This window comes from Tachysurus fulvidraco, chromosome 18 (genome assembly GCF_022655615.1).
Source record: "Tachysurus fulvidraco isolate hzauxx_2018 chromosome 18, HZAU_PFXX_2.0, whole genome shotgun sequence".
Lineage (NCBI taxonomy): Eukaryota > Metazoa > Chordata > Actinopteri > Siluriformes > Bagridae > Tachysurus > Tachysurus fulvidraco.
Genome location: NC_062535.1, coordinates 17,363,916 through 17,380,190, shown reverse-complemented (window position 1 = coordinate 17,380,190; position 16,275 = coordinate 17,363,916). Strand labels below are relative to the sequence as shown.

Here is a 16,275-nt window from a genome sequence, read left to right as displayed (position 1 = left end):
GCTTCACCCTCCTGAGGTGCCGGATGGTTTGCCAGAATTTCTTCGAGGCCAACCGATAGTCCTTCTCCATGGCCTCACCAAACTCTCCCAGACTCGAGCTTTTGCCACTGCAATCTCCCAGGCTGAAGCTCGCTGGGCCCTCTTGTACCTTTCAGCTGCCTCTGGAGTCCCCTGAGCCAACCAGGCTCGATAGGACTCCTTCTTCAGCTTGACGGCATCCCTTACTTCTGGGGTCCACCACCGGGTTCACCACCTTACGGCCACATCTTCGTGCGGCTGTGTCGACAATGGAGGTGGAGAACATGGTCCATTCCGACTCAATGTCTCCAACCTCCCTCGGGATCTGGTTGAAGCTCTGCCGGAGGTGAGAGTTGAAGATATCTCTGACAGGAGACTCTGCCAAACGTTCCCAGCAGACCCTCACAGTATGTTTGGGTCTGCCAAGTCTGTCCAAATTCCTCTCCTGCCATCGGACCCACCATACCACCAGGTGGTGATCAGTGACAACTCCGCCCCTCTCTTTACCCGAGTGTCCAAGACATACGGCCGGAGGTCAGATGAAACAACCAATCATTGACTTCCGACCTAGGGTGTCCTGGTGCCATGTGTACTGATAGACACCCTTATGCTTGAACATGGTGTTCGTTATGGACAAACAGTGACTAGCACAGAAGTCCAATAACAGAACACCACTTAGGTTCAGGTCGGCGGGCCGTTCCTCCCAATCACGCCCCTCCAGGTGTCACTGTCCCTGCCCATGTGAACTTTGAAGTCCCCCAGTAGAACGACGGAGTCCCCGGTCGGGGCACTTTCTAGCACCCCTCCAAGAGATGCCAAGAAGGTCGGGTACTTTACACTGCCATTTGGCCCATAAGCACAAATAACAGTGAGAGACCTCTCCCCGACCCGAAGGTGCAGGGAAACGACCCTCTCGTTCACCGGGGTAAACTCCAACACATGGCTGCTGAGCTGGGGGCTAGCAAGCCCACACCAGCCCGCCGCCTCTCACTGCGGGCAACTCCAGAGTAGTAGAGAGTCCAGCCTCTCTCGAGGAGTTGGGTTCCAGAGCCCAAGCTGTGCGTGGAGGTAAGCCCAACTATCTCTAGTCGGTATCTCTCAACTTGCCGCACCAGCTCAGGCTCCTCCCCTCCCAGCGAGGTGACATTCCACCCAATCCACATTGCAACGGCCCCTTACGGTTCCTCCTGTAGGTGGTGGGCCCACAGGAGATCGGCCCCAAGTCGGTCCTTCGGGCTGAGCCCGGCCGGGCCCCGTGGGGTAAGACCCGGCCACCAGGCGCTCTAATGCGAGCCCCAAACCCGGGCCTGGATCCAGGATGGGGACTCGGTTGCGCCATACCAGGCAACGTCACGGACCTTGCTTTATCTTTTCTCATAAGGGGGTTTTGAACCGCTCTTTGTCTGGCCTGTCACCCAGGACCTGTTTGCCTTGGGAGACCCTACCAGGGGCAGAAAGCCCCCGACAACATAGCTCCTAGGATCATTCAGGCACACAAACCCCTCCACCACAATAAGGTGGTGGTTCAAGTAGGGGCGGCAAAAACATGTGAAGAGAAAAGTGATGAAGAAAATTAAGCAAAAATTAATGCAAAGACAACAGAAATTGTAGAAATTAATTTTTGTTAAGTTAAGAGAAGTTCAGTGAAATATGTTAATTTTAGTGGTTTAGTTAAGTTCCATTTAAGTGTAAAGTAGCCTTAAGAGTGTACAGTAGCGAGTAAGTCAACGAAAGTGAAAGTGTATGTACGAGACAAAATTTCGCCTGTTCACTCCTCCCTCAACCTCTGCACATCTTCCGTAAAGTAAAAACAGTTTATTTTTTTTTAACATTCTCTTTTATTACTGTATTTTTTAATACAATATTTGTCATTTATAAATACAGGTACTGAACATTTTTCATATTCAAAACAGATAAACAAAACAACTGGAGTGGAATTTTGCGAGCTGGAGCCGATTAATGGGATTTCAATTCATTTAAACGGGGAAAATTGTTTTGAGATACGAGCAGTTTGAGATACAAGCAAGGTCACAGAATGAATTAAACTCGTATCTTGAGGCATCACTGTATCTTTATAATATTTGTAATTTATTGTAAATACACCACTGATGAGAATCTAGATCTGATTCTAATGTAATCCAATCTAATTTATTATTGTTTCTAATTAGTGACTGCAGCAGTATGTGAATGAAATTTAGCACCTTGAAAATCAGAGTACAAATGTTTGTGCAAGGTGAAAATAATAGTAGTAGTAATAATTATTAAGAAGAAGAAGAAGAAGAAGAAGAAGAAGAAGAAGAAGAAATACTTTCGCTTGTTTATGCAGACACAATCGATAAACAGCATGCTAGTGGACTGTTCCAAAGGTCCAAAGGTTAAATTGACACAAGAAGCCTGAAATTTGTCTGATTTACGGGAACTGTGCTGGATTAACCCTTCATGTGCCTCTCACATTGGTGAGAAGAATGGGGTGACCTATATCACAGTCTAATTAAATAGATTTCAGAAGTACCAGAGAAATATATTTATGGAAAATATATATCTAAATGTTTTACAAACAGAAACATGTAATAAAATCTACTACTGTAGCCACTAAATTATGAGAGGTGAACTGTTGCTTATGCTGTCACACACTTGGTGGAAAGTGCTGTCCCCCTCTTCTGTGTATGAGCCCATGATCTAGGTCTGCTTTGACTGACAGGTGAGAGAGAATATGCCCCTCCCACCCAGAAGGCATGGCCAATGTTGCTCACATGACCTGGATGGTTGAGTTATGGTCACATCTCAAACTTACAATTACCTGGTAAAAATGTGAACTTTTGTGTTAGTGTTACACCACTTGGGAGTCAGGTTTGGTGTTTTATATAGATTCTGAGCAACAGTACTCAACTTTGTAGTTACTATTTTACATGTAGTTTACATTCACAGAGCATGTATGGTGTTACTGGTGTACATGGTGTTACTGGGAACTGTATGTGTCTCTTTCTTGGTCTCTCTCCCTCACACACTCCACACACACACACAAACACACACACAAACACACACACACACACACACACACACACACACACACACACACACACACACACACACACACACACACACACCAAAAACACACTCCCACACACAGAAAGAGAGAAATGTGAATTAACCCTCCTATTGTCCTCCTATACAAATTAGGAGTGCTGAGTAAACTTGACTTTGTCTGTTTTGACTGCTTATAAAAAAATGAAGTATATATGATAGCCTTTTTTTCACCTTTTTAGTTTAACTTATTTCCAACATATTAATGTGTATGTGTGTGAGTGTGTGTGAAGCTTGTTGGTAGATAAGATTTTGCCCCCAGCTGGACAAATGCATCTAACAAGTCTGAAATATTTATATAAATGATTAGCTTTTGATTTTTCTGGAGGCCTAATGAATTGCTATGCCCAGTGCTTGTGAGTGTGTGTGTGTGTGTGTGTGTGTGTGTGTGTGTGTGTGTGTGTGTGTGTGTGTGTGTGTGTGTGTGTGTGTGTGTGTGTAGCATCATTTCAGTAGATCATATTTTGCCCTCTGCTAGGCAAATGTATATCAAAAGTGAGAAATATTTACAAATCTGTAGCTTTTTTTTCTGGAGGCCTAATGAAATGCAATGCCCAATATGTGTGTGTGTGTGTGTGTGTGTGTGTGTGTGTGTGTGTGTGTGTGTGTGTGTGTGTGTGTGTGTGTGTGTGTGTGTGTGTGTGAGAGAGAGATACGTGTGCATCACTGTATTGGTCTTATATTATACCAAAGTATATATTGGTTGAACACACACACACACACACACACACACACACACACACACACACACACACACACACACACACACACACACACTCACTCACTCACAAGCACTGGGCATAGCAATTACACAATGGGACATTCCTTTTACTAACAAAACGAGTGAATAAGATGCCCCACATCCCACAGCATTAAGCCATACTCGTATGTATCTCCTCCCCAATTAGACTGATACTCTAAGATTCTTATTCTTGTAACCCTGTTGTAATGTGTTTCTTCTTTAAGGCTTGCCTGACTTAAAATTATTTGCTCCTTACTTTCCTGACAAGGGTGTATTTTATTCATGTGTTAGAACACAACACTGTAGTAACATCAGTTACACTTTGATTACTGATCTGTGTATGTAATGCACCGCTGCCTTTATACCGTCATTACCCTTCATGTTTAGTATCCAAATGACTACAAAATTATCGACTACTCATTTTTCAAACAATGATGTATTTTATTTGAGCACAAAAGGCACCATACTGTCTTAATACACCTTGGATAAAACTTTTAAGTCATCTAAAAGTTTTATAGATAAACCACACACACAGACACCTGAAACAAAGGGAGTTTTTTCCCCCCGAAATCTCAGGTCATAGTATTGGCCATCTCCCCAAAGATGGGTGGAGTTCGGGACCTTCAGTTTATGGTCGCCGTGCCGTCCACGGCACGGAAGTCAAAATGACCACTAAAGGATGAGCCAGAAACAAGCTTCATTGCAGCTTTAAAGCATTAAATCCTCTAAATACATGAAGAAACATTTTTGTAGTAAAGCTTTTACTCTAAAGATTTTTTTAAGCCCACAAACAAAGCATAATATGATTCATAGCCGTCATACTATTTGAAACAAAATTTGTAGTAAACTGACCTAGGTGGTGCTAGACCAGTTTTTCCCTTACCTTTAGATGCTTCCCTTTCTTCACTGGGGTAATATTTTCCGAAACAAATATTTCAGAAAAATCCCCAAAGCTCCAAGGAACTGGAATCTGTAAGCCTTTTAATCCAAAACGCTTTGGTCGCCTCGCAAATATTCCGTTTGTGATCCGAAAACTGGAAACAGTAGTGCACCACCATCTTGTTTTTCGGCTCTAACTTCTCATTGGGGGTTTCAAAAATTACACTGATGCGTATTTATAGCCTAGGGCCTAACGAATCAAACAAGCCCTCACTTGAGCCAATCGGCACTTGTATTGCAGAGATAGACGGCTGAGAAGCCAATGATGTCATGACATCATTTTTGGGAACCCTCCTTTGACTGACAATTGCTCCTTCCACTAGCAATGAAGTAGTCTGGGACCTCTACAGCTCTTTAGCCAATAAGGAGATGATTCCAACGGTATGCAACATGCCACGTCTCCGAAGCCTCACTCTGCGCAAAAAAGTTGCGCAAAGGATTTATTGTGCAATCCTCGAATTTTTCACACTCTCACAGCTCAGGGTGTCAGGTTACAGGCCTTTTTTCACAGCAGACTTGTAGACAGAGAGGCTCTGTGTGTTTTAGGCCTTTTAAACTGAGCATGCAGTCCTTTAATTCAAAGTTATACAGTAAACAAGTACACAAGAATACATGACCGGACGGACATGTCCGTAGAAAAATATTTTTATTGAAGCCATTTTTGGGTCTTTTGACTTGATTTTTTTTGGTGAAAACCAAGACATGTGGCTATGACGCTGAGTTGTTATTTGGTTCCTAACATGTTCCAGAGAAATAAGATTAATCAGTTTATCAGGTAAACAACTCAGGCGGAAATCAAAACCTTCCATTCTAGCCTCTGTAACTTTGTGCCAGTGAGGCCTAGAATCAATCACTTGTATCTGAAGCTAGAGAATCTCTTCTTTCCAATGGGACCAGGCTCACCCCTGTGTGTTAAAGTATGTGGGAGCTGTACCACTTTTTGTTGGGTAGGTCATGTAGGCGAAAAACCTGCAAAAAGGGGGCGAGGTCCTGAACAGGTTAAAATGTCACAAACCCCACCAATCCGTGGTCAGACTTTCGGAACAGCTTGGAGACGACTCCATCTTCCTTCAAAGAACTTCCAGCGAGCTTCACTTCCAAGAACGACACCTGCTCTGATCTTCTGGAGAAATTGGAAGAACGTCTGACCCCACCCTATCTGACTCTTCAGAGATTTCTCTGTTGCATCCGGACTCTTGTGCAGAAAGCCAATGCAAGTAACCGTTTCCTTTACCAACCAATTTAGATGCGTATTTTAAGTATGAACCTTGTAATGAGTCTTAAGGTGAATTTAGGTTTCCGGTGACAAATTCCCCATTAGGGTGTGATTAAATTTGAAGTTTAAGCTTGCCATTACTTTCTTTCCTTTCTCTAATTTCTTCATTCCAGTCTCTTCCTCCCTTTTCTCAATTTTAATTTCTTTTGTGTATTTTTATTTTCATCTTTGTTTTTTCTACTTCCTTTGTTTGGTTGTGTAGTTAGCTTTATGTTGTGTTTGTCTCATTCATTAAACACCATATTTTTGTTCCACAAGTGATTGTCTCTGAGTATCGCTTACAAATGTAAGGTACCTGCAACATCTGGTCTGAAGTACATGCTCTATTAAGTTAATTTAATTTATATCACGGTATAAAGTAAAAGGGAAGTGCGTCTTTCTCGTCCGGGAAGATACCGCCTTCATAGAATTAATAAAGGTTACACGGCCTTTTGGTACAGGTTCGCCGGACGAACAGACCAAATAAGTGTAACGTTAATACCATTACCTTTAATTTCAACTTAGGGTAAAATATTTAGGAGTCACTATAACATGTTATAATTACTTATAAATATTTACCTTGCTTCACGAGCCAAAATCGCTAACACAGCTTTAATTGTTAACAGAGAAATATTTTTAAAGAAAAAACATTGTTTTAATGCATGTTATACAAACAAAATCAATTTATATTTAAAATCTGTTTAATTAAAAGTAAACAGAAACATTCTATACATGTTTGGAGTTTGTACAATTACAAACAGAAAAAAAATATTTCACTTAAATGTATCTAAGAACACTCCATTAATTAAAAAAATAGAAACAAATATATCCAAAATTAGATAAAGAAATCTACCCAGTATTCTTGAAATTAAAGAATTATTATTAGTTTGGGGAAATGTTCAGATCATTAGTGTTTGTGTGTTTGTGTTTGTGTGTGTGTGTGTGTGTGTGTGTGTGTGTGTGTGTGTGTGTGTGTGTGTGTGTGTGTGTATGTATGTGTTTGTGTGTCTGTGTATGTGTTTATGTATGTGGGTGTATGTGTGTGTGTGTGTGTGTGTTTAAACTCTGCATATTGCACAATATAATGTTTAGCCAAAGCAGTGAGGAGTAATTGCCAGGATTGGGAATTAATCATGCCAGTATTGATCTCTGAAGTTTGTTTTTTTCCATTCTTTTGAAGCACCAATGCACATCGTTCCATCACTAACACCCCAAATGTCAGTGTTTCATAATCACAGAGTGGGAGAGTTGTCATGTAGTTTGTGTGTGTGTAAGGTTGATATAAAAGCTGTGGTACTGCTCGATAACACACATATCCACAGACTGAGTTTGGACCAACAGTCAGGATGCATGTAGACCTGCTGTGGCTGACGGCTGCGCTTCTATCTTTCCCAGTGCATACACTATGTGATCCGCTGTGAGTACACACACGCGCATACACGCGCACATACATACACACAAACATACTGAAGTAATCTATACTGATATACATGTCCCTTAGTGACACTTATTTTCGGATTGCGTAGGAAACCCTTCCACAATCCCACTAAGGAATGTGTTCTAGTTTGCATGGGTTAGATTTGAAAACACAAGATCAACTATCAGAGTTGATCTTACCTTAAACACAGGTGTCCTTTGAAGTCCCTCGGTCTTCTAGCAGAGGGTCCTCTTCAAGTTCTTCTATCTAATCTATTGTTTGAATCTTTAAATGAAGGAGTCGACTTAGACCTTTTTGTCTTTTTAGGGTGCTCACAATGGGAGGCCTTGTTTTTATTAAAGATGCCCTGCCACACATATTTCATTAATTTTGTGGTAATGTCTGAAGTTTACCATGGACTCTAACATTTCTTTGTGGAAAAAATGTCACACTGAGCAGCTTTTCTAACTGACCTGATTTCTCCGCTTATTTTTTTTAAGTGGCTAGAACTGACCGGGGAGGTAACAGTTCATTTTCACATTTCCCACACAACACAAACACATATGAACCTAACACATATCAAAAAAATTCAAGTAAAAATGGTTTTGTGTGGAGGGGCACCTTTAAAAACAATGTAATACAGATAAATGTGTTTAATATATTTAACCCTCTGGGGTCTGACCATTTTGGGACACTGGCAGAGGTTCTGACATGCTCTTACATTTGGTCTTTTTTCAGTTATTAATGGCTAATATCACATAATATTGTATTCACCACAAACTGGGCTACAATATTATGTAAGTAAAATGTATGTACATGTTTGTATTTTTAAGTAAATGATGTTTATGCATGGGTAGTAAAAAAAAAAGAAAAAGAAAAGATGCTGAAATAAGGCCAAGAAACACATACTAAACATTTGTTCACACACAATAAAGTTCTCTACTCTTGTAGAGTTGATAATTTGCTACAAAAAGATGTGAAAACCATTTTACCCACTCATTCACATGAAACAATACATTGATTTAACTTTTGTAAGACAGTTTTTGTTGTGTAAAGGCAATATGCAAGGGAGGGTCAATGGTCATGAATATTGATGATTCACAACAGAGGAGGCCCAACTCCCTAATGGCTTAGTCTGGATTGTGTTGACAAAAGGATGAATGTGGGGAGACTTAAAGAGAAAATCTTTTGCTTGTAGTGTAATAAAATAGTGTACAATGAAGTACAAAAGACTTAAGATTTTATTTATATCTGTACTTTGAAAAAAATAAGACTTTTATTTTACCAATGTTAAAAAAACATGAACAATACAATAGAGTCAAGAGTCAAGAAGCTTTATTGTATGCAATGATTCAAAATGTCAGCTGTAAATGTACAGTTTGGTGTGCATCTAAAAATACTTTACATATAAATTAAATATTTATATAAATATAAATTTGTTAAATGTTGTCATGCCATTGTTCAAAACAGTTCCTATTTAACTGAACACACAAGGGAACATTACATGTTTTGCATGACAGAACGGACTGCCTGCTGCTTGCCTGGATGTTGGTCTTGTGTCTCTTTGCAACAGGTGCATTATCACTGTCAGTGTTAAATCTGTAAATAAATAAATAAATAAATAAATAAATAAGTGGTTAGGGTTTGACAAATTTTGAATTAAAAATAAAATAAAAAATAAAATTATTACACAGTATTTTACTGTAGCAGTGACACTTTAATAAACTGTACTTACATATTAGTCTCAGTTGCTTTGAGAACTGAAAGAGACCTACGGCGTGTGTGTGTAGCAGGTAAAGGTGATGCAGACACATTCCTAAAAAAAAAATCATAATTAGTCTCATTGTGTATTTTCCAAAGTACTAAGCAACACATTAGTATTAATAATATATAACTAATATATCCTAATATGAAATATAAATGAAAAATAATTATAATTAGTATAGTATATCATAATTAGTATCTTGTATTTCCAAAGTACAAAGCAACACACCAGTATTACTAATACTGAGAACATAAAAAACGGTAAATGTGGCTTACACAGGATGAATGTCGGTCGCGTTGCTGCGTGCCCTCGTGCGAGTGTCAAACGAAGGTGAACTCGTTGCAGCCACATTCGTAAAAAAAAAAATCCTAATTAGTATCATGTATTTTTCAAAGTATTTACAAAGCAAACAATTAATATAATGTATTTTCCACATCAGTAATACAAATATTCTGCACGCATAATAGAAAAAAATGGTTACATGTGGACGTACTCTTTATTGTTCTCGTTGCTGCGTGCCCCCGTGCGAGCATCAAACGAAGGTGAAAGTGCTGTAGCCAGTGCAGGTGAAGACAAGAGTGATGCAGCCACATTCCTACAAAAGTTTTTAATAATTAATATAATGTATTCGACACAGTAACAGACTTATAAAGCATTAACTAAGGCAGTCAAGCATAGCTGAGATAAGATAATTGGGTACGGAGATGCGCTGTATATGTTTGTTAACGGGCCATTAACAGACATATTTATGGCTAAACATTTTAATTTAACACATGACATATCTCCGGGCACATTTACAGCTCATTGACACCACATTGATACATTTACACTCGAACAGATAGTCACGTAAACAAGGCTACTTGAGACATAAACACTAGTCAAAATATATTCTAAATAGTGATATTTCTATATAAAATATTGTATATTCACATTACATTAATCAGCATACTGCTTAATAAGAACTAACATTTTAAGGTAAATAAAAGTTGCCAATTACGAGACGTTTCTATAAAGTCGCTCTGAATATCTGCTTGCAAATAGTCTGTATACTGTACAGTATATATAATTTTACATCACACAAGATTTCAACAAATGTTAGTAAAACTTACTCTTCAGAAATTATATCCGCAGCTGGATCAAGTCGCTCTTCAAAATACAATTGTTCATCGTTGGAGTCCGTTTCATCTTCCCAGCGTGTCAATAAGTGAATGAATCTGTTAAAACTTTATGCTTCTTATAGCATTGTTTGGGGGCGTTGATCTTGTTTGCATAGCCCGCTCAGGTAATTTTCATATGAATGGCGCGCGCGGCAGGTGGGATCACATTAAGCGCTAATGAGGTCGAGCCAGAAAAACTGTACCTCTCTTTACTTACATACAGATTACACAAAAAGACAATATTTGCTTTCGATTTTAATTACCTCATTTAAAAGTAGACATTTCAGGCTTTCATTAGACATATGTATCATGTTCGTGTGATAAGTATTGGCGGAGTTATCAGTTCATGTTTGTAACGTGTTTCAGGAAGATGGTCAAGGAGACAGAGATGTCTGAATGCACACCCTGGTTATTTTCTTTATTTGCCAAAAGCACAGCGTTTTGTTGTTATTATGAAGGCAGTCAAATAAAAGTAGACACTTCACAGTTTCGAATGAGTTATTACATGTATGTGTATGATTATGAATGACGGAGTATTTTAAGTGGATTTCATGTTGAAGAGGAAAAAAGCACCAAAAACGCGCCTGCGAGCCTGTCGACCCCAGAGGGTTAAAGTAAAATAGAAAATTACAAATAAAATCTCCTGCAAATAATCAAACAGTATTGGGATAAGTAAAAGTACTTAGAATGCAATAACAGTAACAAACCAAGAAACACTCTCCAAGTGTATGCCAGTGTTTGTTTTCTGATGCACACTAAATATGCAATAACTGAGTTTAACACACACTGAGCTTGCCTACACTAGCATGCACACTGTGTATATTTCAAGATTGTTGAAGATGGTTGGTCAACATTTCACATAGGTCACAGCAACTCGCTGTCGCCACCATTTTTTCTGTCAGCCGCAATGGCGAAAGTTTGATTTTGACATTGGTGGGGACATAATTTATTTGACATTGGTGGGGACATAATTTATTTGACATTGGTGGGAACAACATTCCCCGTATTTTGTGCATAAAACTGTCGTTATAAGAATACTTTCTTCCTCACATAACGGTAACCTGCATAATCACATTGCATATTGCTTCATACAACGGAATATAGCTGCAGCCGACCTAAGCACAATAGCGAGAAAGACAAAGCCAATCAAACAGCGACATGCTTTAGAGAGGCAGGACTCAAAAAAAAAGCACAGGCCAATCATTTTAAGGAGGTGAGTTACAGAATCCGCCTGATTCATTGCAGGGGGTAAATCTGTTAACCGTTTGTGTTCCACAAGTTGCACTATTTTTTACAGAACGCAGTTGTAAAATATTCTCATCTTATATGATTCCGGGATAAATGTTAAATTAAATAAGTAAAAAAGCACAAGACACAGACGGATATCACTGGTTATGTGTAAATATATCTAGGCTTGGTTGAATTATTGCTAGGGACAATTGAGTGTTCCCTGGATATTGGTAGGGACATGTCCCTACCGTCCCTACCCAAATCGACGCCCTTGGTCAGCCGTACTCACTGTACATCAGAGTCTCTTCCGATTTAACATTCAAAACACTTAACCTGTTATGTGGTCACCGTGCCATCCACACGCCCCAGCGCTAGGAGATGAGTCTGCATCAACTTCATTGTAACTCCATCTAAGCCTGCAGGAAGCTCCATATGCGCCAGTTCTCATTAATATTAAATGAGCTATGCTGCTCCGCTTCGATTGGCTAACCGTAATATATTTAAAATAAAATAAAATAAAATTACAAATAAAATATCCTGCAAATAAACAAACAGTATTGGGATAAGTAAAAGTAATTAAAATGCAAAGATTATAAGAAACCAAGAAACACGCTCCAAGTGTAAGCTTGCATTTGGTCTCTGATGCTGTTCATCCTCCACCATTTCTCTCAAAGAGAGATTATAAGATTAAAAGTTAATAAGTGTTCCTTATAAAGTATACTTCCTTTCAAAAAGCACAAGCTTGCAATATCATCTTACTAACAAAGTCCTTCCCCACACACATTACGGTTTCCCTTTAAGGGTTACTGACCGTGGTATCCTATGAGCATTGAGGGTTGTCTTTTTAAGAGAGCAGGGTTTTGAAGTTGGATAGCATTAGTAATGTTCCTCCATTGAGCATGAAGTTAACCATTCATTTCCTTCATCATTCATTCTACCTACTCCTACTAAAAGCCCCATTCTGACAACAATACATACACACACACACACACACACACAAACACACACACACACACACACACACACACACACACACACACACACACACACACACACACACACACACACACACTCATTGTTTCACACAGAATTAATACATATGACTTTCTCTGATTTACATTGTTTTAATGTGTCTTTACTTAAGCTGGTAAAATGTACATTTACATTATATTCACACAAATTTAGGCTAAAATCTTAAGACTATTTTAGTGATTATAGTTCAAGTTATAAAAGAGATCATTTTAGTGGGCAGGGAGAAAAATTCTGCTTTACATTTGGAAGGGTATGTTTTAGCCATTTTCTCCCCATTTTAGTCATCTGCCAAATAGAAACCACTATCTAACTGTGCACAGATATTACACAACAGCTAGTAGATGTGGAGAGATAAACTATTGATTACTTTTCATTAAATACATGAACTAATGTGCTGTCTGCCCTTTTCTGTGTACATGTGCAACTGTTGCTGTGATTGACAGGTGAGAGAGAGAGAGAGAATAGACCCCTCCCTCCCAGAGAACGTGGCCAATAGTGATCTCTTTATTGGAATTTGAATATTTAAATTTAAAATCTGTGTATGAAAGGAAGAACACTTTCATATCAGATGTTTAATTCATGTTTAAAGTTATTTATCTGAAACATGCACATAGATTGTCTTTTACCTTTACCTACTTTTTTTTATCTGTGGGACCCGAACATGGATTTTTTTCTGCTTATACTCTAAAGTTAGCAAACATTATTTTACATTATTACAATAAATAAATAATTGAATAAACATTTTCCTCTTTGTTATAACAGTAATGTGTTGGTGGCCCCAAACCTGCTGCGCGTGGGGACCCCTGAGAAAGTGTTTGTGGAAGCGCAGGATTATAATGGAGGTAGCATCCCAGTGATGATTAGTGTGAAGAACTACCCAAAGAAAACTTCAGAACTGACATCTAAATCAGTCCTCCTCACTGCTGATAAAAACTACCAGGCAATTGTAGACATAACGGTACACACACACACACACACACACACACACACACATACACACAATTTATTGAATTTTTCATGACACAATTTAACATGCCATATTCCGCATAATCATTATTGCCTAAGCCGCTGTACACAGCTTGAATGCATCATTTCCAGCCTATAATTATTACAGATCTATCAGTTACTATGTTGGCAATATTATTAGATGTTGTTTATGCGTTTTTTGTGAAAATAGTCAGGAGAAAGGGACTGGCTGCTTCAACCAAACAGGATCTTCTCAAAATGGCATAATGCGAGTCAGCTTCTGTGCATATATTGGATTTGAACTCACACCATCCAGAGAATTATTGCAAAGAAGCGTGAGAACAGTACCATGCAGACCATAAAGGACCGCAGCCTACCAAGGAAGACTAGCAATTGTTTTTTGTAAGGAGGATGCAAAACATCTCAATGTGTAACTTCAAAACAGCTTCCAATGTTCTGTATGAGACTTTCAGTAGTGTGGGGCCTCTAATTTCATCTCGCACTGCAAGACAATGCCACAGGAGGCTGGATATAGAGGTGGCATAGCAGTAAAGAAATCAATTATTAGTTCTGTCTTTGCCAAAGAAGAAGAAGTTCAACATGATTGCTTTGGATGGTGTCTGGTATGATAATAGGACACCAGGGGTGAAACATTGATGGTATTGGGATGCATGTTTTTGACAGGTACTTGAAGGATCTACAAAATTGCTGGCACTTTAAAAACGGACCAATATTTCCTATTGGTACCCTAACCACTAGGCTACCACATGCTATATATTGGTTCTTTTTGCAGCCACTGACTCCCTTCACAGCAAAATAAATTATACAATAACATTGAATTAAAAAATATATATCAAAATCTTTACATCTTAGATATATTGCTTAAATGTGAAAAAAAATTCATGCATTCGGGTTTTTGCAGGAGTTATGCATTACACCCATTTAATTCAAATAAAATTTTGAACAATTAATGAAAAAATTCAGTCATAAATAACATCAATAATTGTATTAAGTAAATAGTTTCTAAGTTTTGAGAATGCAACAAATATTAATTTTTACAAAGTTTGCTGTCTCAATATTTATGATGGCAATTTGCATGTTCCACAGAATGCTATGAAGAGTGATCATATGGATTGCAATTAATCTCAGTGATTCTCTCATTAACACAGGTAAGAGTCTTGACAAGGCTGGAAATGACTCTTTCGTGCTAATTAAGAATAACAGACTGGAAGCTTTAAAAGGTAGGTGGTGATTCAGAGAACAAAACATCGAAATTTTGGGTTCATGGCCAGAAAACACCCCAAACCATAATCCCATTGAGAACCTTTGTTCCGACCACAAGAGGCGGGTGGACAAACAAAAACCAACAAAAGCTGACACACAAGCATTAATTATGCAAGAATTGGCTCCCATCAGAAGTTGACTGACAGCATACCAGGGTGAAATGCAGAGGTCTTGAAAAAGAAGGGTCAATATTGCAAATATATTGTATGTATATGCTCTTTGCATAAACTTAATGTAATTGTTAATAAAAGCCTTTAATACGAAATGCTTGTAATTATACTTCAGTACACCTTAGGAAAATCTGACAAAAAAAATCTAAAAATACTGAAGCAGCAGACTTTGTAAAAATGAATATCTATGTCATTCTCAAAACTGTTGGCCATGGCTATATGCTTCATTTTTTCATCTCTTTTTTATAAACAACAACAACAACATTTGGGTTCATATTAAGACATATATATATATATGGGGGGGCACGGTGGCTTAGTGGGTAGCACGTTCGCCTCACACCTCCAGGGTCGGGGTTCGATTCCCGCCTCCGCCTTGTGTGTGCGGAGTTTGCATGTTCTCCCCGTGCCTCGGGGGTTTCCTCCGGGTACTCCGGTTTCCTCCCCCGGTCCAAAGACATGCATGGTAGGTTGATTGGCATCTCTGGAAAATTGTCTGGAGTGTGTGAATGCGTGAGTGAATGAGAGTGTGTGTGTGCCCTGCGATGGGTTGGCACTCCGTCCAGGGTCTATCCTGCCTTGGTGCCTGATGACGCCTGAGATAGGCACAGGCTCCCCGTGACCCGAGAAGTTCGGATAAAGCGGTAGAAAATGAATGAATGAATGAATATATATATATATATGTATATATGACACACAAGGGGTATGTCAGATAGCTTCTTATTTTGAACAGTAAAATTAAGTGTGTAATTTTCCTTTGGCTCAGATTCCTGACAATATGGGTTTCTTTAGTGAAGACCCACTGGAGAAGCAGTATGTGTATCTGCAGGCTGAGTTTCCTTCCAATGTGCTTGAGAAAGTGGTCTTAGTATCGTTTCAGTCTGGATACATGTTCATTCAGACAGACAAGAGCATCTACACACCTGGAACAACAGGTAAAACAGTCTGGACTCATTGATGAAATACAAACTGGACTGTAATTTGGCAAAAGCTAAAGCAATGATGAAGGATGCAGTCCAAATATTTGTCCAGTACAAATATTAAACACATTTAACAATTCATGCAAGACAGATAAAAAAGCAAATGAATCATTTTTGTCCCAGTTCTTTACAGAATCTTCTCACTGACTCCTGATCTGCAGCCTGCTGACAAGAGTGAAGAAATCTACGTGGAATTCATAGTAAGTGTTCAAACAGCTGGGGTTTTACCTATTGAACAG

The 16,275-nt window shown here is 38.9% G+C and overlaps 1 protein-coding gene and 1 long non-coding RNA gene across 3 annotated transcripts in view; one reads left to right on the top strand and one right to left on the bottom strand.

The window, feature by feature from the left end:
• Nucleotides 1-7,299: 7,299 nt before the first annotated feature.
• LOC113636342 (complement C3-like) overlaps nucleotides 7,300-16,275 on the top strand; it is a 48,209-nt gene continuing 39,233 nt past the window's right edge. For both annotated transcript variants that reach the window (XM_027136385.2, XM_047803500.1), the window contains exons 1-4: nucleotides 7,300-7,455; nucleotides 13,402-13,597; nucleotides 15,823-15,991; nucleotides 16,160-16,236. In XM_027136385.2, the coding sequence (XP_026992186.2) occupies nucleotides 7,385-7,455; nucleotides 13,402-13,597; nucleotides 15,823-15,991; nucleotides 16,160-16,236 (513 nt within the window). In that variant the 5' untranslated portion in view covers nucleotides 7,300-7,384. The remainder of the gene's footprint in view (nucleotides 7,456-13,401; nucleotides 13,598-15,822; nucleotides 15,992-16,159; nucleotides 16,237-16,275) is intronic.
• On the bottom strand, nucleotides 8,827-10,532 carry LOC113636380. The gene is made up of 3 exons (XR_003439032.2): nucleotides 9,496-10,532; nucleotides 9,191-9,271; nucleotides 8,827-9,054 (listed from the first exon to the last, which is right to left on the bottom strand). It is a non-coding gene; the product is annotated as an uncharacterized LOC113636380 (long non-coding RNA).